Source organism: Haliotis cracherodii, unplaced genomic scaffold (assembly GCF_022045235.1).
Source record: "Haliotis cracherodii isolate W230 unplaced genomic scaffold, xgHalCrac1.p SCAF_6, whole genome shotgun sequence".
Taxonomy (NCBI): domain Eukaryota; kingdom Metazoa; phylum Mollusca; class Gastropoda; order Lepetellida; family Haliotidae; genus Haliotis; species Haliotis cracherodii.
In genome coordinates this window covers 9,834,798-9,857,315 of record NW_027266319.1, presented here as the reverse complement: position 1 = coordinate 9,857,315, position 22,518 = coordinate 9,834,798, and the positions used below count along the sequence as shown (strand labels likewise).

The 22,518-nt window shown below is 41.8% G+C and overlaps 1 protein-coding gene across 1 annotated transcript in view; it reads left to right on the top strand.

The window, feature by feature from the left end:
• LOC139444859 (cyclic nucleotide-binding domain-containing protein 2-like) overlaps nt 1-22,518 on the top strand; it is a 44,444-nt gene that overhangs the window by 17,541 nt on the left and 4,385 nt on the right. The window contains exons 6-14 of the mRNA XM_071225850.1: nt 10,069-10,142; nt 10,634-10,938; nt 11,657-11,715; nt 12,783-12,860; nt 14,048-14,108; nt 16,723-16,807; nt 17,501-17,679; nt 18,658-18,819; nt 21,485-21,521. Of these exons, the coding sequence (XP_071081951.1) occupies nt 10,069-10,142; nt 10,634-10,938; nt 11,657-11,715; nt 12,783-12,860; nt 14,048-14,108; nt 16,723-16,807; nt 17,501-17,679; nt 18,658-18,819; nt 21,485-21,521 (1,040 nt within the window). The remainder of the gene's footprint in view (nt 1-10,068; nt 10,143-10,633; nt 10,939-11,656; nt 11,716-12,782; nt 12,861-14,047; nt 14,109-16,722; nt 16,808-17,500; nt 17,680-18,657; nt 18,820-21,484; nt 21,522-22,518) is intronic.

Here is a 22,518-nt window from a genome sequence, read left to right as displayed (position 1 = left end):
AAAGTTTTGTAAGAAATTATTTAACGGTTTCTGAGTTATGCTCCGGAAACGATTTCGGGACGCGCACACGCACACGCACACGCACACGCACACGCACACACGGACGGAACCCATTTCTATATCCCCCGCCAACTGCGTTGGGGCGGGGGACAATAATGACATTCGAGTAAATAATGTTAAACAGAAAGAACATACTAACTAATGTTTTCTCATGGAAGATACCATTTTAGAAGTTGGTGGTATAACACTATGTACATGACTTGTATCTGACTAACGAGATCGGGTGATCAGGTTCGCTGACTGGGTTGATGCATGTCATCGTATCACAATTGCGTAGATCGTTGCTCATTGCGTCAATCAGTTGGATTGCATCAACCAAGTCAGCGAGCCTGACCACCCGATCCCGTTAGTCGCCTCTCACGACAAACATGGTCAACTTTAACGGTTAGCATGGGTTGCTGAAGACCTACCCCGGATTTTCACGAGCCTCAAATCAGGTATGTGGGGTAGGTGACTAAATGCATTAATGATATGTTCATGGGATAAACGGAGAACATCGCTAGACATTAACCCATTCTCAGTCATACGGGACATCAAATAAAATACATCGCTAATTACGAAAAAAGGTAAAAACTCTAACACTATTCATTCATTTATTCCGCCGCTTGCTGCAAAACCTGCATTTCATTGTAACCGTTATCATTTAAATGTATTGATGTATTGAGCTCTAATAGTCACACAAATAAAGTTAAAACGTTTCTTTAAAAACAGAGAACGATCGAAAAGTAACTGATCTGTTCGAATCAAGTCTCGTCACTGGTCAAAACAACTTGACTGATATAAAAAATGCATACTAATCAAAACGTATATTATTTGTTCTAAAAGTACAGGAATTATCCACTAATTGTTTGGTACACAATGTCTGGTGAATGGTTGCTATATGATAGCCACTGCTTCATCAAAATGTCATCAGACTCGGTGAAAAATCAAAGACCTCCCTTGTCAGGAAAACACCCCTCGCCCTTACCTAGCACATTATGTTTTCAAGGAATTGTCACGTGACCCAGTCATATTGCCACCAGACTGAAGCACTGTGAATAAATAGTTTTTAACCAGCGAAGGCAAATCGATTTTATATTGACGTGTATTTGCACTCTTGTAATATTTACATGGCCGTGTATGCGTATGCGCATAAGTACACGTGTACTCTTGTTTTAAACTATGTGAATGCATGGCGTTGTACATCGGATAGCTTAGAAATATGGGATTACAGCTTATTGTGTGACGTTAACTTTTACGTCAAGCATGTGCCATGTTTAGTAAACATGAGTAAACACTTGATTGACAATAATATTTTGTTTGTTTACTGATAATGATATGCTACATGTATTGTGTGACTAGTATACCATAGTCCAGGAGGTATCGTCCCGAGGCAAGCGTGTCCACTAGTCTTTATCAAAGTCCACTAGGCGTTGCTACAGGCTGGTGGACACCCTAGCCTCGGGCAGACGGCAAGAGGTTCATTTGATCGATACTAAACAATGTGCAGTCTGTATATAAACAACTCTGCATAACTACCTATGTCCAAACAAATTTGGTAAGTTTGTATACACCAGACACAGATGGCTCGACAAATGAATTTTCTTTAGTCACAAACATCTAAAAGATTACTTTGTTCTTACGTTTAACACTATTTTAGAAAGGGAAAAACAGCATCAATAGCTTCATACCAGTAACATGATACCAAATGGACTAATGATATAAATGATATTTTATAATCGGCCTCAGTCTGAATTGATATCCTCATAAAGGACAAAGTGATGAAGTCAACATTATCAACGAATCTATAGTTCTTTTATAAGACCAATATTAGAATATTCGTACATGATAATTGCACCACCTGCAGTGAAACATTACCATCAACTGTTTGCCGTTACCATTAGCATCCTCAGTGAGTGAGTTTAACTGATCGCAGTAGTTTACTCAGAGTATATGACCCCGGTGTAACCTGGTTGGAGTAGGTCCCCTGCAATCTGTAACTTGTACGCATCGACTAATTTGGAGCAGTCTCGGTGACTTGTCTGATTGCGCGCCACCTCCCCCGACGGCGCGGGACGTTGTTTATGATCTCAATCACTGGTTTGTCTGGTCCAGACAAGATTATTACAGGCCACCTTCACCTGACTGACTATTGCTGAGAGCGGTAAATCTGATATTCCAATATAAGGATAAGAAAAAATTATTTGACATAATAAGATGTATTTAAAGAATAGACAACAAAGAGTTGAATATTCTGCAACATTAGAAATTGGCACTAGTCCTGTAGTCCTTGCCACACTGGCCAATACTTAAGGTATCATAAGGACTACTAGAAATGTGCCATTTTAAAGAGTTTGCTATATGTTATCATTTAAGGACAAGTGGACTAAAAATGTTAGTTTCTAGCCCTGCTCTGTAATTCATATTGGAAAGATATGGAAAGATGCATATAGCTGGGTATACCCTTGAGTAAACAAAATGTAAACAATGACAATATTAAAGAATTATTTATGGAGTCTCGCAAGTTGAATCATTTTTTCAATGGTACTACATTTGTTTAGCAAACAAACTTAATAAAATTATATGTGATCACAGAGAAATTCTAACATTTAAAACCCGAAAACAAGGTATTATACAAGCGAATTCTTGCAGACTATTACCTACAAATATTATTTTTATCCTCGATAACCTTGATATTTGTAGCAAAATTGATGATTTGATTACACGGACAGAATGTTTTAGAATGTTCAATGACTACCGTTATTCAAAATATAGAATATGAGGATTTTCTAAAGAGTGAAATATTTACTGAAAATAGGAGCTGTTCTAAAGATGTAAAAATGCATGCTTGAATTTCAATGTAAACGTGAACATAAGTTTCTTTTCCCCGAAACAGAACAGCGCAAATGGAATTAGGGGATGGATTTTGAACATGTTTTGAATACTCACATCTATTTATCTTTAAAGCGACTGAGTGAATATTCTGTGTAACTGTTATATCGGTAGATGTGCATATATATATTTATGTCAACGCCAGAGAATCACCAGTCTCGGCGAATCAGATTCCACCTGACCTTAAAGGCAAAATAGCGTTGAAACTTACATGAGTTGATTTTTGAAAATCAGTGATAACACCAAGTATTCGCGAAAAGGGTAAGCATGTCCTGCCCTGCCGATAGCACTCTCTACTCACACAAATCACATAAATAATATGTGTTTGCAGCCAGACACCTCACAGCAGTACTCCTGCCATGCGACGGCGGCCTGTAGACAAACCAGATAATCAAGTGATGGACCAGATAATCAAGTGATGGACCAGAAATCCAGTCACACAATAGCGCATTTACTGATTCTGTTGAAACTAAAAACGAAATGTTTATATTGTATTGCATTTCCTGTGTCCAAATTCAGTTATTCAGCTGCTTATAAAAGCGTCTGTCCATCTCTGGTGTTCCATGCATATCTGTATGTCAGAATGAATTTATGTTAATGTTGTTCCTACTTTGCAGTAGTGCTAAAACTATATCAAAAACAAACTAAAGAACGGAACGAATCCGAGTTTTAGCGATTATGTTGTTTTAGGACCCTCAAACATATCCAAGAAAACATCAAGTCACAAATGAAAAAAACCTGTTCACGAGTGAATAATAATTATTATTGAGACGATTCCGCATCTTCGAAATGGTTTGTTTGCCGTTTAAACCGCGCATTCAGCAATATTCCAGGTATAGACGGCAGTCTGTAAATAATCGCGTCTGAACCAGACAATCCAGTGATTGATATCATGAGTATCGATCCACTCATTGGGATACGAGGAGTAAGTGAGTTGGGGTTTAACGCCGCTTTTAACAGTATTCCAGTTATATCACGGCGTGTCAGTTCAATGTGGTAGGAAAACCCGAAGTGATGCAGGTCTTAGACGTTTACCACTTTTGCGAAACCCACGAGCACGGGTATGGTGCTGACAAACCTAGAAACACAATCGGGGCAACCGTATTCGAACCCACAATCATAGGTTTCTGGTGGGCCCAAGGGACGCAACTTTGCACAGCAAACAGGGGATACGATGACATGCATCAACCAAGTCAACGAACCTGGGCCTAGATTTTCGAAACGATCGTAGTCCTAAAATTATCGTAAAGTTACCGTAAAGTTATCGTAAGGAAATCGTAAGCTATCGTAGCCTATTTTCGAAACTATCATAGCCCTAAGATATCTTAAGATTGTCGTAAATCTAAGATAGCCCCATACCTGTGGTAAGTTGTTAAGATTTATCTTAGCTAAGATAGTAAGATCGTTTCGAAAATCTAGGCCCTGACCAACCGATCAAGTTCGTCGCCTCTTATGACAAGAAAATCTTTTCTAACCGGATTCTTGGAAATGAGTGTCATTCTAAAATACATATTTACCAAATTCATGAACATTATTGCACGCTCGCGGGGCTCTGACAACAAACCCTAAAGTGTATAGAACATCCATAAAATTATACACAACTATTACGGTTTCTACACCTGCGAATCAAAGTTTTTACATCGGCTATTGTGTATCGAAAAGCCGGAAATGGAATGATGTAAATCACGTCAAATGTAAAACTGTCTTACCTTTATCATGATGATGAGTGACGATTGTCAGCCAAGTGTTTAATGCACGCCGTGTTGATTTGTACACAAGTCAGTGACAAGTCTTCCCAACATGCAATGCGCCTGAACACACATGTTTGCATCCGTTCACTCATTCCACACGATTGTCGTCTGCGCTGAACAGGTGTCTGTCACCCGCTCGACGAGCACGTGAATTTCGTTTTTTGCAGGCTCTGTGTCAATATGAAGCATTCTGATTGACATCAAATATTACTTTATTGTGCCTGAGAGTTAGAACTTTACTGTGCTATATACATAACTTAATGTTTTGCAACTACCCTTTTTCAATGAATATTTGACAAAAATTCATATTGTGTCTATTCTTACGGGTGAAAAAGATATATCACATTGATCAGTTGGTAACAAAACTCCATATTGAATGTATTTTTCTTAAATTTACTTTACTTTCAATAGTTAATTTCCCAAAAGGTTTTAAACAGCCAAACCATCACATAAATTTCACTACATATGCTTGGTCTCCTAAGGACTGAACCCGATCCGGGGTAGAATAGGTCTTCAGCAACTATGCTTGCAGTAAAAGGCGACTTAACAGGCTCGCTGCCTTGGTTGATGCATGCCATCTTATCCCAATTGCGTGGATCGATGCTCATGATGTCAATCACTGTATTGTCTGGCCCAGACTCGAATATCTACAGACCGCAGTCATAAAGCTGGAATATTGCTCAGTGTGGCGTTAAATAACAAACAAACAAACCTGATGTCTCAGATCAAAGTTTAATTCAGCGAAAACAGGATTCACCTTGACCTATATATTTGCTGGTCATGTGGACTCGGTAACGTAAGGTAAATGGATATTTGTGAGTGATATAGACAAAAAGTCTAGATGTTTTGTTAGGCTTGGAACCGGTCGCGTGTACGTGAGGTTAAGGTCGTGTTCAAGATCATTGCACTTATGTAGCGACGTGCATGCATGTGTGCGTGCGTGCCTGCCTGCCTACACGCCTGTGTGCGTGCCTGCTTGGGTTACATAAACCGAAATGAGATTTTGAACATTATTAAATATATGCTTCAAGATGGAATTACGTTTCTGTGGAAAGGTTTAAAGAAACATTAAACAGTTTTAGTGTAGCCATGCGGATGATATTTTTCAATTTTGTCACACCAGTAACCAAAATGATTTCAGATGCAATTTCTATTTTAACATGCACAATACGTTCCCGTGATTTTTCAGGTGAACAGTTGCCTTGCCTTTGCATGTATGTGTGACGGCGTCAACTGTGGGACAGGTATCGCTCACCTTTTCGCGAACACCTTGTGTCAACACTACTTCATAAACACATGCTCATGATATAGTCGGATTCGTGCAATGGGCTCTGATTTCAGCAGAGAATTCTTATGAATATTGAAAGGGGTTTGTCGCTTTTATTTATAGGATAACTACATAAACTGTGTCCAATAGAACTTATCTCTGACATAACTTTGTGTCATTCTAGGAATCAACATTGGGTCACAATATACAAAGAAACCTCGTAAGTCGTAACCTCGTTAACCCGGAAACCTTACATTCCAGGCGATTGTTTTTGGATTCTTTTGAATTCTGTTTGTTTATTGGGATGGGTATTAAAATACGGACCCAATAGACGTTAATCTGCGCAGTCACATTGCGCGTGTAAGTATGATGCATGGTACTTAAGTTTATTAATTAACTCCGCGCATCGGCATGTCGGTGGCTTGACTGGCTTACTTTGTGGTTAATGGACATTAGGAGGCCTTAATAATCTATAGAAATGTTCTCTTCTGGGTTATAAATGTGCTTTAGATTAGAAGTGATATTGCATCGCGATTTATTTACCCAAAAAAAATTCAACAAGTATATTTCTTATTTTCAAATTACAAATGTTAATCTAACAATATTCAAATCCACCGTAAGAATGGTCAAAACATTAAAATTAAAAGTGAATCACCAAATCGCGTTGTTTTTTGCCAAGAATCGTGGAAGTTGACAGTTAAAGATGTCGAACAATGTGATCGGTGGAAAGGCACACACCAAGCCCCATCAAGCAAGTCCCGGGAACAGCATAAGGTTGATAAACAATATTTGTAGTTCCATCAAAACTCAATCTTTCAAATGTCTCATCACCTTGTACGATATCAATTTGACGACACTATTCCAACCGAGTTACAAAATTTGGGAAATTATGACCAGCGAATGTCAAGACACATTGTCGATTGAGTTTTCTTACTCTTTACTATCAAATTAATAATCGACATTACGTTATCCCTACGAGGGGCCACGGAAACGATGCCCGGATGAACATACGGTTCAACCCAATGACGAAGGGAGCATAAAGTTTGACATGCGCAAAAACAGAACAGGAATTCAAAACATAGCGGAGACTAATCAATTCTCAGAAACTATTTTCCTAAAGGCAGCTGCAGTTCAAATATCTATTTATCAACACGTTCACTGCCCGCTTCAATATCATTCCAGTTTTTTGTAGTAATCTCTGATCATATGGTCGTCAATTTAAGACTTTCTGCCATCTCGAGAAGTATTAACGCGCGCAGTCGTCGTTGGTTTCCAACGGTGGGGATCGACGGGAGCGAAAAGAAAGGAGATTGATCGCCGCGGACAGCGAAACGTGTAAAAAATCAAATCAGGGACATCGGCAGATTTGGAAAAGATTAAAATCTTTGAGCGACTCTGACTCGAGAAGTCTTCTCAAACGTTTAGCCGCCATTAGCAGCAATTGATTATGGAGTCAATTAAGACGGAGGGAAATGTCTGCGCCAGCTGTTGGCGGAATTATGTCGATCAAAGCTTGGAGATCCAATATCTTTCTGTGTCTCATTGAACGTGCCAAACGATCGACTGCATCGTATTGACCACGCTGCCTCCTCGTCCGTTTCACGACCGCTCCGCCGCTGAGGACAGTTTGATTGTCGCGCGGAAAGTAGCACAGATAATACCCCCATGTGTGCAATGCGTTCTTTAAATTGATTGGTTATAAAGTTACGTAATTTCGACAATAAAGACTTGTGTCTTTTTTCATCTTCTTCAGATGAACTGCCAATTTCGCGAAATGATGTAAAAGCACACAAAAACCATCTGCTCGAGTTTGAGTTTAAAAGAATAAATTACAAGAATCTATTTCCCTTCCGGAACCTCTGTTTCAAAGAGCTGGCAATACGCTTAGATATAGGACGCGATGCAGTCGTTTTGTAATATCATCAAATACTTAATTTGTTTTGGCAGAAATCGGGATTAAATTCAATAAAGTCTTCAAATTGATTTAGGAAAAAGATCTCTTTTCGCAAAATTATTACGATCGCTATTGATGATGGTTCTTACAAAAATGAAGACTATCAGCAGCCTAAATACGGATTCGTTTACGAAGACGTGACGACGTATACGATCTGGTGACGATGTAGTCGATGTAATCGTAGTAAATGTTGTTTTTTTGTTGCGGCTTAAACCTTAAACCCGTTTCAGTCTCCCATCAGAGTTTCTTAGGGAAATAGGTTAATGCTAGTTCGTGCTAGTCAATGGAGATCGTGTGACCACAATGGCCGAATGGAGTATTTGTTTTTGTGATCACTTGGAGGTGGTGTCTTTGGACACCAACTGATGTCAAGTCTGGTCAGGTCAGGTCAGGTCAGGTCAGGTCAAGTGAAAAGGGGTTTAACATTGCGTTCAATATTATTTCCCGCATATAGAGACATGCACATGCTCGCATGTGTGTGTGTGTGTGTGTGTGTGTGTGTGTGGCTGCTTGTAGACTACCAGTCTCTAACGGTTTTATGGTGCCAGCCCAATAAGATACCATGCCGAAGCTTAACATGATTATACACTCACTCCGAGCCGACCAGTCTTTGTTTTATGCCCCTAATGCCGACGCCATGGCTGGGTAATAAGTATTTTTTAACATCTTTTTGTTTGACACGACCAGGTGATCGAACAACTACCTTCGCTCTCCGGGCAGACGCCCTATCCACTACACAACGGGCGGTAAATTTGTGCTCCTGACATTGACCTCTGGTTTGGTTGTGACCCGTGTGGAGTGTCGTAACGCATGTTTAGTTAAGACAGTGTAGAACCCGTGTCACTCACTCGCCGTGTGTGGTTTATGTTACCCATGCGACCCAAGGAAACACATTTTTTTTATAAGCTGTTGGAATACTGTATTCATCCTCGTTTTAAGAACGACTTTTTATCAATAGACAACACGCAGTCACATAAAACATGTCAAAATTCAAACCAGTATAACAAATATCAAAATTAAAAAAAGAGGTTTCTTATTAATAAATGCAACAATAATAACTATATCCACCAGTGAGCAAGTTCCGGGGAAATGTATCATCCGACAAAACCACAGAACGTGAACCCAATGCTTCCCTGTGGAAAAAAGAAGATGTTTTCCTCTGAACTAGTCGTAACGATTAAACAACACAGTCGGCGTCTGATGTAAGAGCGGCTATAAACGCTAAATTGAAAGAACAGGTAATATCCGATCCATAGGCGATCTCTGTGGTTTGACAGAGGAGCGGAGTGTTTGATGGGAGTCTGAGGGAGCGGGACAAACACCTCCCAAGTGGGATGGGAATTAGTTGCCACGGACCAGGCGGCGGACTGTCTCGCCGCTACTTCATAGTTCAGATTTGATATCAATATGTCATATTTCAGAGAGTACGCGAAATGAAGATGGCAAAAGGGTTATCATAGAGAAATTTTTGGATTTACTTCACTATATTTTAATCGGAAGTTTCCGTTACCATACGCATTTTTTTACAAATTATCGTGACTCGGAAATAGTCGGTTTCATGCAATTTCTATTTAATCCGAGAATCCCAATGCAAGTGCACTGCCCGACCAATGCACTGAAACTAACGAGCAGTGCGTATACATATGTCACTAGACATCAGGAATATATGATTGTCTATGACACAACACTAAACTAGGCACTATTTAAAAGCTAATTCATCCTCGTCATTAGATTTATTCGCAATTTATCGATTAATGACTGACAGTCACCTTTAACCCCAGTGTTCGCCGAATGTTACCCTGCGTGTTGTAGTTTTGAAAGCAAGTCGTAGGCAATTAAATGCTTGAAATGCTCACATGAAACTTGTTTCCATCAAATGTAGCCAATGTGAAACCTTCACATAATTCTGCCAGCACCTCATCCACGTGGTTCAAGAAACTATTTTTTAAAGTTTTGGGTGAAAGGGGCGAACTGCGAATTGCCTTGGTTTCAGAAAAGGGGGAACTGCGAATTGCCTTGGTTTCAGGAAGGGGTGAACTGCGAATTTCCTTAGTTTCAGAAAGGGGCGAACTGCGAATTGCCTTGGTTTCTGAAAGGGGCGAACTTCCTATTGCCTGGTTTCAGAAAGGGACGAGAGGTGATGAGGTCAACCAAATATGTTGCAGGTTTGACGCCAAACGTGTGATTATACGGGAAGGACACGTGCCGATGATGTACTACTTCATCCTGTCTGGCTCAGGTCAGTGACCATCTTTTCTTCTGGGTCACGGATCGGGTGGTCACGTCGCCTTAGCAGAGGCGGATCCAGAATATTAGAAGTGTGTGTGTGTGTGTGTGTGTGTGTGTGTGTGTGTGTGTAATGTGTAAGGTGTCCGCCAGTGCAAAAAGGCGCCACATTTCGCTATGTAGAGTTACGTCCCTTAGCCGTTGCCATAAACCTGTGGTCGTGGATTCGCGCCTTGTAAATCAGTGTCACAGTGTGACACCTTAAGTTGGTTGGAGCCCAAAGACCCGTGAAGATCCGGGTTAGAATATGTCTTCAGCAACCCATGCTTGCCGTAAAAGGTGCCTCTGCTTGTCGTAAGAGGCGATTAACGGGGTCGGGTGGTCGGGCTCGCTGACTTGGTTGATGCATGTCATCGTATCCCAATTGCGTGGATCGATGCTTATGATATCTATCACGGGATTGTCTGGTCCAGACTCGATTATTTACAAACCACCGTCATATAGCTGGAATATTGCTGAGTGCGGCGTTGAACAACAAACAGACAAATCAACCAGCGTGCCCTGGCGGGGACGACGTTAAACGTAACCTCCCCATACATACACTAACTGCTGGAGCCTGTCCTATTCATCTGGTGCTGTCCTTCTCAGTGGTTGTGACGGTGATGGACATGGAGTCGAACCAGGAACGCACTGTCCTGTTCTTGGGTCGGGGGGACTGTTTCGGGGACGATGCCATCATCAACAAATGTCACCGGTGCGCCACCGTCATCTCCAAGGAGGTCATCGAGCTGTTGGTGCTCACTGATGAGGTACGTGGTTGTCCACGACGTCGTAAGGATATACAAGTACATGTATATTTTATCAATAATAGTAATCAATAGTAATATATGTAATAATAATTGATAATAATAATAACAATAAAAAATATAAATAATAATCGTTATAATTCTTAAAGATTATTATTGTAATTATTATTTATTATTTACTTTATAGAATCACATCTACATTCTACCATTATATGTTTCATCTTAAGCCGAAGGGCGGACCGGTTTCGTTATATTTTATTTTATTAATTTTATGAATATATGAATTATTGTTGTCTTTGTTATTTTCAAACATGATGCAGTAAAAGCGGAAAAGAAAATAAGCGCCAAACTGTGTCTTCTTAACTTCAGAATGTCGTTTAAATATATGACATATAGGAGAAACATAACAGGACAGATGTAATGTGATCGAATCATAAGAACGGAATATTCCTCACCGAATTCACTGTTTTAAATAAATTTAAGACGACGATTTGGATATCACGTTGTTTCGTCAATTGAGAAAAAAAACATTCCACAGGGTAGAGAGGTTTACAGTAGTCCTTAATAAGCGACACTACAAATATTTTGACGCAAGGGGAGGCGATTCGTGGCGAATGACAAATCTTGCTATTGTCATCTGACGTCAGTGTTATGCTTTATGACGTCATAATCATGTTAAAAGCCTCCATTGACCCGAGTTGAATTCATCTGTGATTCGCAGGACTTCGTCAACATCTTCATGTCGGGGGGACTGGCTAGTGTCACCGAGGTATTCCTGAAGTGAGTATTATTTCAATGTTTGAATATTTTAATGTATGCTTGTCGAAAGAGGCGTCGAACGGGATTGGGTAATCTGGCTCGCTGAGAAAAAAACAAACAAATAAAAGCTTATCTCTCAGTGGCAGACATTCGGTAAAAAAGGATGTTTTTGTATCATTAAGTTACCATTCGATCTTCACATAGCATCTTGGTATAAATATTCCTAAAAAATTATATATGATTCTGGTACTATATTAGAGTTTTTTAAATTTATAAACTGAGGAGCAAAAGAAACTATACCTCTCAGTAGATTTAATTATAGATTTGATTTTCAATTGAAAATATCTTAAGTTAGCTATATCGAGCCAAAAAAGTGAAGAGTACAGACGCTTACTTCTACGTGGTTTTATTTTTAAAAATATAATTTGATTTAAACTTTTAAAAATAAAAAAATAAAATTGTTGGCATAATTCACAACTGCTGATGGGTATTTTTGACATGTTATTAATAGATAAATTTGTTTTAGGGGGCACACGTTTAAACCATTTCAAACATGATAAGGGACATGTGGTGGCAAATTCATTTCTTACCCAAGTCTTCATTGAAGCAATTAATTTGTACACAAAATTACCCAGCCACAGACTACTTTGTACAAACTGTTCCAGAAATGAGTGATGGTTAAATAGACATAATAAAAGTTAACAACAGTTCTTTGAATTTTTCGGTATTCTAGTACTTACTTTTACCCCTCACTTTATCTGTTTAAACAGACAAATACGACTTAAATTATAAGATTAATTCAAAATAATGCAGTTTGGTATTTCGTAAGTTTATTAAATGTTAACATCTGGCCAGAGAGAATATTCCAAAAGAATTGATTATTTAGCAACGTTAAAAGTTTAACTAATACAAACACCCTAAAAAAATAGACCGTCCTTAACACATTTATTATTTGAAAAAAAAAAATCAATTGAACATGTCTTGAATACCCTAAACTCGTTCAGCCGTCAACGTGGACATGCTGATGGAATGCTAAAAGGGTTTCAAACCACTGTGTCGTATATGACTCGTGTCCCTGTGTTATCAAGGGGCATACCCTGTCTGGACGGCTGGCCCCAGGAACTTCTCCATGACAGTCCGAAGAAAGCAATTCTCAACTACTTCAAGTGAGTAATGCGTGCGTTTTAATGTGTAGTTATGAGAGACTGGTCATTTTTGTGTTTGCTCCATTGAGTTGTCCACCTACAGTCATCTTTCAGATTGGGGTCACGGGTGTCGTCTAAGGCGCCGCGATTCGCTGTGCACAGTTGCGTCCCTTTGGCACGCCAGAAACCTAAGATTGTGGGTTCGAATCCCGGTTCGCCCCGATTATGTTTCTAGGTTTGTCAGCACCATACCCGTGCTCGTGGGTTTCACCGAAGTGTTAAACGTCTGAGACCTGCATCATTTCGGGCTTTTCTTCCACATTAAGCTGACAAGCCGCGATATAACTGGAATACGGTTAAAAGTGGCTTTAAACCAAACTCACTCACTCACTCATCTTTCAGATAGCGAGGTCTGTTTGAAGTGGGCAGGTGTCCCGGTACTTCATTTTCATGTTGTGAAAATCCCAAACAGCTGGTTCTCACAGCTGACTAAACCCGTAAAGATCCGGGTTCGAATACTGAAGGTCTTCAGAAACCCATGCTTGCTGCAAAAGGCGACTATGCTTGTCGTAGGAGGCGACTAACGGGATCGGGTGGTCAGGCTCGCTGACTTTGTTGATACGTCATTGTATCCCAATTGCGTGGATCGATGCTCATGATGTCAGTCACTGGATTGTCTGGTCCAGACTTGAATATTTACAGACCACCGTCATATACAATTACTCAATGTTTGGAAACTCCTGACTTGCCAAGGTACGTATAAACACAAGACATATTTCAAGTAATACATCTATCGCAGTCTGAATGAGCGTTAACATCGATTTGAACAGTACTTCACTTGTGTCAGTTATAACACAGCAAGTCAGCTTTCTAGGAGTGAAAAACATGAACAATTACAACGCACGAACACTGTATGTTCATAATCGGGGATTACATAAAGAAAAAGACCAATTTACTTCAATTTTGCCAGAAGGGGAAGTTCTTCCCGAACAGTTCCTCTTCAAGATACATGGAGCCTATTGAGGTCATGCTTTCAAGGGAGGAATTAGCTCAGTGGTTAAATCGCTCTCTCGTTATCCCGAAGTCCCGGTTCGAATCCCAAAATGGGATTACAATGTGTGAAACCAGTTCATGGTGTTACCAGAGTGTATGCTGGAAAACACTCACTCACTCACTCGAAAAGAAATAACTTGTAGGTCCTGTTTCAGGAGAGGTACGGTAATCCTGAAGGACAGTAAAGACAGCGAGTGGATCGTCATAGTTAAGTCGGTGAGTACAGTCAGTGTCGAAGGTGACCTGTTGAAGATGATGTCACCGTTGACCTGTTGAAGGTGGGGTCACCCCTTCCTTGTTGAAGGTGATGTCACCGATGACTTGTTGAAGGTGGGGTCACTGCTGACCTATTAAAGGTGGGGTCAGCACTGACCTGTTGAAGGTGGGGTCAGCACTGACCTGTTGAAGGTGTGGTCAGCACTGACCTGTTGAAGGTGTGGTCAGCACTGACCTGTTGAAGGTGGGGTCACCGCTGACCTGTTGAAGGTGATGTCACCGCTGACCTGTTGAAGGTGGGTCAGCACTGACCTGTTGAAGGTGATGTCACCGCTGACCTGTTGAAGGTGGGGTCACCGCTGACCTGTTGAAGGTGATGTCACCGCTGACCTGTTGAAGGTGGGGTCAGCACTGACCTGTTGAAGGTGATGTCACCGCTGACCTGTTGAAGGTGGGGTCACCGCTGACCTGTTGAAGGTGATGTCACCGCTGACCTGTTAAAGGTGGGGTCACCGCTGACCTGTTGAAGGTGGGGTCAGCACTGACCTGTTGAAGGTGGGGTCACCGCTGACCTGTTGAAGGTGGGGTCACCGCTGACCTGTTGAAGGTGGGGTCAGCACTGACCTGTTAAAGGTGATGTCAGCGCTGACCTGTTGAAGGTGGGGTCAGCACTGACCTGTTGAAGGTGGGGTCAGCACTGACCTGTTGAAGGTGGGGTCACCGCTGACCTGTTGAAGGTGATGTCACTGCTGACCTGTTGAAGGTGGGGTCAGCACTGACCTGTTGAAGGTGATGTCACCGCTGACCTGTTGAAGGTGGGGTCACCGCTGACCTGTTGAAGGGGATGTCACCGCTGACCTGTTAAAGGTGGGGTCACCGCTGACCTGTTGAAGGTGGGGTCAGCACTGACCTGTTGAAGGTGGGGTCACTGCTGACCTGTTGAAGGTGATGTCACCGATGACCTGTTGAAGGTGGGGTCAGCACTGACCTGTTAAAGGTGATGTCACCGCTGACCTGTTGAAGGTGGTGTCAGCGCTGACCTGTTAAAGGTGATGTCACCGCTGACCTGTTGAAAGTGATGTCACCGCTGACCTGTTGAAGGTGGGGTCAGCACTGACCTGTTGAAGGTGATGTCACCGCTGACCTGTTGAAGGTGGGGTCAGCACTGACCTGTTGAAGGTGATGTCACCGCTGACCTGTTGAAGGTGGTGTCAGCGCTGACCTGTTAAAGGTGATGTCACCGCTGACCTGTTGAAAGTGATGTCACCGCTGACCTGTTGAAGGTGGGGTCAGCACTGACCTGTTGAAGGTGATGTCACCGCTGACCTGTTGAAGATGGGGTCACCGATGACTTGTTCAAGGTGACGTCACCGATGACTTGTTCAAGGTGACGTCACCGATGACTTGTTGTAGGTGATGTCACTGATGACCTGTTGAAGGTGATGTCACCGATGACCTGTTGAAGGTGATGTCACCGATGACATGTTGAAGGTGACGTCACCGATGACTTGTTGAAGGTGACGTCACCGATGGCTTGTTGAAGGCGATGTCACCGATGACTTGTTGAAGGTGGTGTCACCAATGACTTGTTTAAGGTGATGTCACAGATGATTTGTTGAAGGGGATGTCACAGATGACCTGTTAAAGGTGGTGTCACCAATGACCTGTTGAAGGTGATGTCACGGATGACCTGTTGAAGGTGATGTCACCGATGACTTGTTGAAGGTGATGTCACCGATGACCTGCTGAAGGTGATGTCACCGATGACCTGCTGAAGGTGATGTCACCGATGACCTGTTGAAGGTGATGTCACCGATGACCTGTTGAAGGTGATGTCACCGCTGACCTGTTAAGGTGGTGTCACCGATGACCTGTTGTAGGTGATGTCACCGCTGACCTGTTAAGGTGATGTCACCGATGACCTGTTGAAGGTTTTAATGTGGTGTAGACGTGGAGACAAGCACACGTGCCATGATGAAGAGGTACCCATCAAATGTTTCTAATACCCACACTAACTTCACATTCATTCATTTACTCACCCACGTAATCATGTGCATTCCCTCTTTCTCTCTTTCGTCACTTGCATTCATTCACTCTCATTCACATAATTCCACAAACTTTGACCCGTGGATACCCGGATTGGGTTAGGTGACTAACGGAATTATTACCGATTATTACAGACCACCGTCATAAATCTAGAATATTGTGCTGTATTAAACAACAAACACGCTCACGCACACGCACACGCACACGCACACGCACACGCAAACGCACTTCACAATCACCCATTCACTCCCTGACCCGCGAAGATTCCGGGAAGAATAGGTCTTCAGCATCCCAAGCTTGCCATAAAAGGCGACTATGCTTGTCGTACTAACGGGATCGGGTGCTCAGGCTCGCTGACTTGGTTGATGCATGTCATCGATCCCAAATGTGTGGATCGATGCTCATGAGGTCAATCACTGGATTGGCTAGTCCAGCCTTGATTATTTACAGATTGCCGTCATAGAGATTGAATACAACAAACAAACATTCACTCACTTGCATTCTCTCTCACTTCACTATTGCATTAACTCACTCATTCCTTCACTCCCTCACCCAACTCTCTGTACAGGGGAGCTGCAACCTGCTGAAGAAGTTGCGGAAGGTGAACCCACGGAGAAGGATCAACGCCACCATAGAGAACTGGAGGGAGAAGAGTAGGTGATCATTCTCTTGTATAGTAGACAATCACCGTGCAACCAGCGTCACTGACACGCAGGCCTCGTTTGTGCGCATGTTAGACTGAGTTCAGGGACAGAGAAACGCCGGCTACCGGCAACAATATTACTCTCTACCATGCACACCGCCTTTGAAAGATTGAGTGGCCAGGAACGGTGACTTGCTTAAATGCGTGTCATCGTGCCCTAAAGACATGGGTATATGCTCATGCTTTCAGTCACTGGGTTGCCTTGTCTACGATTAGTTATCGGCAGTCGTGAAGTAACTGTATTAATTCAAGTGAGATTAAAAATAAGTTTATAACTTCATGCAGAGTTGACCTAGTAACCCACAATATCCACGTCATCCGAACTACATACATATGTGACCGCCTCCGTGGTCTAGTGGTACAGCGTCCGCCCGGAAATAGGAAGGTCCGGGGTTCCAACCCCGGCCGCGCCACCCTGCCTGGCGCTTGGCATTAAGGGTCTGAAACAAGGACTCGGTGTCAGTATACTGTGTCTGAGTGGGGTAGTCATGTTAAACTGCGGCATGGTATGTCAGTAGGCTAGCACTAAAAAGTCGGCATTGACCGGACAAGAACAAGCAGCTAAACACACAAACACACACACACACACACACACGCGTGTCGACCCCATCCTACACCCTATCTAATCTTCTTTCCGCCCCAGGGGTGACAGGGCTCCGCAGTGAGGCTTATCTCAGCCACGAGGAAAGACTACAAATCTCCTACCAGCAACAGATCCAACACCTGCAGCAAATCAATCAGCGCATGCGCTTCAACGCACTTCCGGAGATAAACGTTGCCTCCAGCGAAGAGTACAAAGAGATGAAGAAACTATACGCAGATGTAAGATTGGCAGACATAGAGTACTTTTTTTTTCTTTAATTACGAAACTGTAGGCAAATACAGATGAAATATCTCATTGTTTTTAGCTCACCTGACTAAAGGTCCGTCGTCTGTAAGCATCTTCTCCTTACGAACCACTGGACCAATGAAACTGAAGCTCATATGCTTGTGCCCACCTATGATGCCACCTTCATGTGTTCCAGAGGTTCAAATCCGATTTCCAATATGGCCGCCTATTGAAAAAAACTGTTTATGGCCATAACTTAGTCATTTATGTTCAAAATGTAATGAAATTTGGTATTTGTTTCGTTAATTGTTGGATAAAAAACATTTGTTTTTGGCATCTTATTTTGTTCAAATCATAAGATTTGAGTGTTAGTTTTAGTTCCAGCTGAATATATTGCAGACAGCAACTTTTGTTTAAGAGCTGTCTTTGTTTACACTACAAATCCAGGTGGCGCTATATTTCATTATGAAGCCCTGTGTAAGATGGAAACTATACTAAGATGAGTGAGTGAGTTAGGTATTACGGCGCTTTTAACAATATTCCAGTTATATCACGACGTGTCAGCTTACTGTGGGATGAAGTGATGCAGGTCTTAGATGTTTACCACCTTGATGACACCCACGAGCACGGGTATGGTGCTGACAAACCTTGAAAGTAATCGGGGCGAACCAAGATTCGAACATTAATCATAGATTACTGGCGTGCCCAAGGGACGCAACTCTGCACAATGAACTGCGGCGTCTTTGACGACTTGACCATCCGTGCGCTATACATACATGTACGGAATCAGATTTCTTTATTCAATTCTTGTTTACAGGAACTACCGACTCGGACCACTGATGAATGTGTTTGACTGGCTTGGTGATTTTACGAGCGCTTTCAGCTATCGATGATTTCGCACATTGTTTAAGGTGAAACAGCCCAAAGGGGTTTGTGTTTTACCCCCTGACATTAAACATGGTGTCTTCCAGGATCGCCACGACAGCGTCTCCGACGAACAGCTGACGTTCGTGACCACGGCTGACCAGGGTCTCGCGCCGCTGGACACGAGGAGCACTACCGGGACTTCAGTCGGGACAGAGAATATGGCGCCTCTCAACGAGGGGACTCAAGAAGGGTCTATGAAGAAGAAAGTATTTACACTTCGATGTTAAACAAATATTTTCTTTTGAACTTGCTAATCACTGCAACCGATTGTTAATACGATGTATCCTCGTTAATTCGGAATCACTTTTTGACCGAAACCGGGTATAATGCAAGCGGGAATATGTTTCTTAATATGGCGATATGATGTACATCCTTGATTGTCAAGAGTATGATGAATACACTGGTCCTTTTCGCTACCGACGCCCTGGTATATCTGAAAAAATATTGTTCAAAGCGGCGTTAAACCCAATTCACTCACTCAGTTAGCTGTGAAGTGACGTCACCATCTCATCTCTATGCGTAGGATTTCTGTATGCTTGTTTGTTTGTTGTTTAACGCCGCATTCAGCAATATTCCAGCTATATGACGGCGTTCTGTAAATAATCGAATCTGGACTAGACAATCCAGGGATTGACATCATGAGCATCGGTCGACGCAATTGGGATACGATGACATGCATCAACCAAGTCAGCGAGCCTGTATGCAGGAATACACATTAGGCTGTGACATCCAGTATGATCATTGACTGATTTATAATTCTTTTAGTTTCAGTAAACCCTAAAGGACAAATTATGACTCAAGTATTTTCAGGAACAGACTGCTGATTTAATCAGCGCAATAATGGAATACAAGCTCCGCCCATTCTGTATGGGAAACACTAGTCCGTTAATGGGCGTGGCTTAATTTCTTTTCATAAACGAAAAATAATTGCTACGAAATCCCTTGCAATATATTTATACCGCTAAAACCCCAAATAACCCAGCCTTCAATGCTTTGAAATGAATCAGATCATTACAGAGTATGGACCATTTCCATACCAGCTTTTAACAACGATTGTATTTATGTGAGGGAGTCCTATAATCGGTCGGGTCGGATTGTAAGCTACATATATACTTCAACGAGACTGAAACGAAAGCCTGCGGAAATGAGCACATTGGGCTATAATTTGTCATCATCAACAAAAACAGATCACGACTGTCATTCTGGTACCAATAATGCCCGCTACTTCACTTTCTTCACGAAATTTAATCATAAACGAGACACTTTAAGCTGCCGTTGTTTAACCACCATTCACGGCGTAGCCTTTCATTGCAACTTGATGCGGGCAATTGTTTTGATATTTACCTAAGCCGTCACCAAATTCCTCTCAAATGTCACTGGTTTCGACAAAGACATTAATATACATCATACCCCTGCCCCAAACTACCGTTAATTGCGGCACGACTTCCCTCCCGCCGATGACCTGTATTTTCACATGAGAATTCCCCGACAATTGGCCTATCGCCTTTCACCCACACGTGCAGCGGGATACTACACACACAGATCACCAACTTAGCTTTAATGTCGCAAGCTGCAGACAGTAGAATACCTACACTTGCGGTCATAAAAAATAACAGATTGCATGTTTAGACTGTTTTTTGCCGATCTGTGTTCTGGACAACCTAGAGCGTGGTGCTATGACCGAGTTGTTTAAGGGTAAATGAAGTTTTATGATCAATATTTGCAGCTATTACCTAATATTGCGGCTATGGATAAAAAGATGGTATTGATCGATATTACGTCTATCGATCGATGGTGCGGCTTTAGTTCAATGTTACAGCAATACAATATCTAAAGATCAATATTACAACTAAAAAGATCATAATATTACTATTGATCAGTAATAAACCCATATATTAAGATAATATTATTGATCGATATAACAAATAATGATCGGTATTATCTATCGATGCATAATACGGTTATAAATCGGTCAGTGCACACATGCAGATCAATACCACACCTACAGATCAATATTACTTATTTAGATTAATATCATAGCTATGTATCCATTCGACAGCTACTGATCGAACTCAGTACTAATAGTTTTTAAACTAGTAATTTACATTTACTTCATATGTCGCAGTAATGCATTAATACTAATTAAATATGAATATTAAAACAAATGATACAACTAAAGATAAAATTAACAGCTACAGAGAGAGAAGGGGGGGGGGGGGGGGGAATTGAGGTTCAGCGTGAGAAAAAGAAGGGGGGGGGGGAGGTATTTAGCACAGTCACATTTCAGTATCGTGTATCATGTTATTCCACATTTGCCGATAGCGTGTGATATCTAATTCTCGACTGAGTGAGTGAGTTGGGTTTAACTCCTCTTTGAACAGTATTCCAGTTATATCACGGCGTGTCAGCTAAATGTGGGAGGAAAGCCCGAAGTGATGCAGGTCTAAGATGTTTATCACTACGGTGAAACGCATAAATCAGTGAGAACAGGGATTCGAACCCACAATCATAGGTTTCTGGCGGGCCAAAGGACGCATCTCTAAACACAAACATAAACACGTTCCTTGTCCAATAAGTTTGACGCGCTTAGTGTCTATAAAAGTTTTGCATTTTGTCTAACAGCTAAGCCCGTTGTGGGAAAGACCCGTATCCGAATTTATACATGTTTAGGTTATGGGGATGTGGTGTTTAGGCTGTGACACGATAGCTCTTTTCATGTGTTTAGACACTAAACATGTTCAGAAAGAACACACTAAATATATAATCCGTTTAGGATTTACACTTTTCCTAAACATGTTTAAATTTAAACATGTCTATGTGAAGGTTTACATTTTAAACACATTTTTTATAGTGTTGTTGTTGTCGTTTCAGACACCCGTGGTTTCCAAATCAAGACTAAACTCAAGAGGTTGGTGCAACTCCACACGTGTGAAATTAATTAAGTTCCAAATGCTATACGCAGTTATATTGAACAGCTTGTGGAAATCTCGGTCGATCCGTCGCCACGTCCAGTGCAAGCTCGGCACAGTGCTTGCAGTTATCATTATCAGTAGCTAAGGCGGATCGATGATGTAAGGAGTTTAATCTGATTGCCCCAATCTTGGAATTATGAAACAAACGATCGCCTGGGATCTCAGTACTGTAAACACTCCACGTGTATGGCGCACTCACCGTTGACTCTGGGTGAGGGGGGGGGGGGGGGGGGGGAGGCTGGTTTGGGAAGGATCTAATGGAAGCCTCTACTGCTACTACTGCAGTGGAATCATCGCCGCCACGACTTCCACTACGACTTGTAGAAATACAGATAGTACCAGTACACGGGATAACGCCACTTTGTATTGAATCCCTTCTAAGCCTAGTGAGTGAGTAGGGTTTTGCGCAGCTTTTAGAAATATTCCAGCAATATCACGACTGGGACTTCTGAAATGGACACATGCGGAGAATCGAACCCAGGCCTTTGACGTGACGAGCAAACGCTTGAACACTAGGCTACCCCACCGCCCCCCTAATTCTACTACTGTTACCGCCATTACTATCACATATTTTTTACATATTTAGCTACTATTGATACCAAAACTAGCCTTGCTACTGCACAAGCTAAATTTTACCCCATCATTTACTAGGACAAGTGCACATATGGCTTTTTGTTTTATCACCGAAATTCGCCGTAAAGAGTTGCATCCCCTAGTTGTGTCGGGATCAGATGATCATGGGTTTGAATCCCAGACTGACTTAGATTATGATCCTTGGTTTGCTAGCAAAATAAGGCGTTCTTTATGTTTTTATACACCACTCAAAAAGTTAAGGACCATTCGATTCTTTCAAATTACTATGGTTAACATTATAACTATCAACAAGAATCGGATGGTCCTTAACTTTTATTGAGTAGTATAAGAAGGAACACC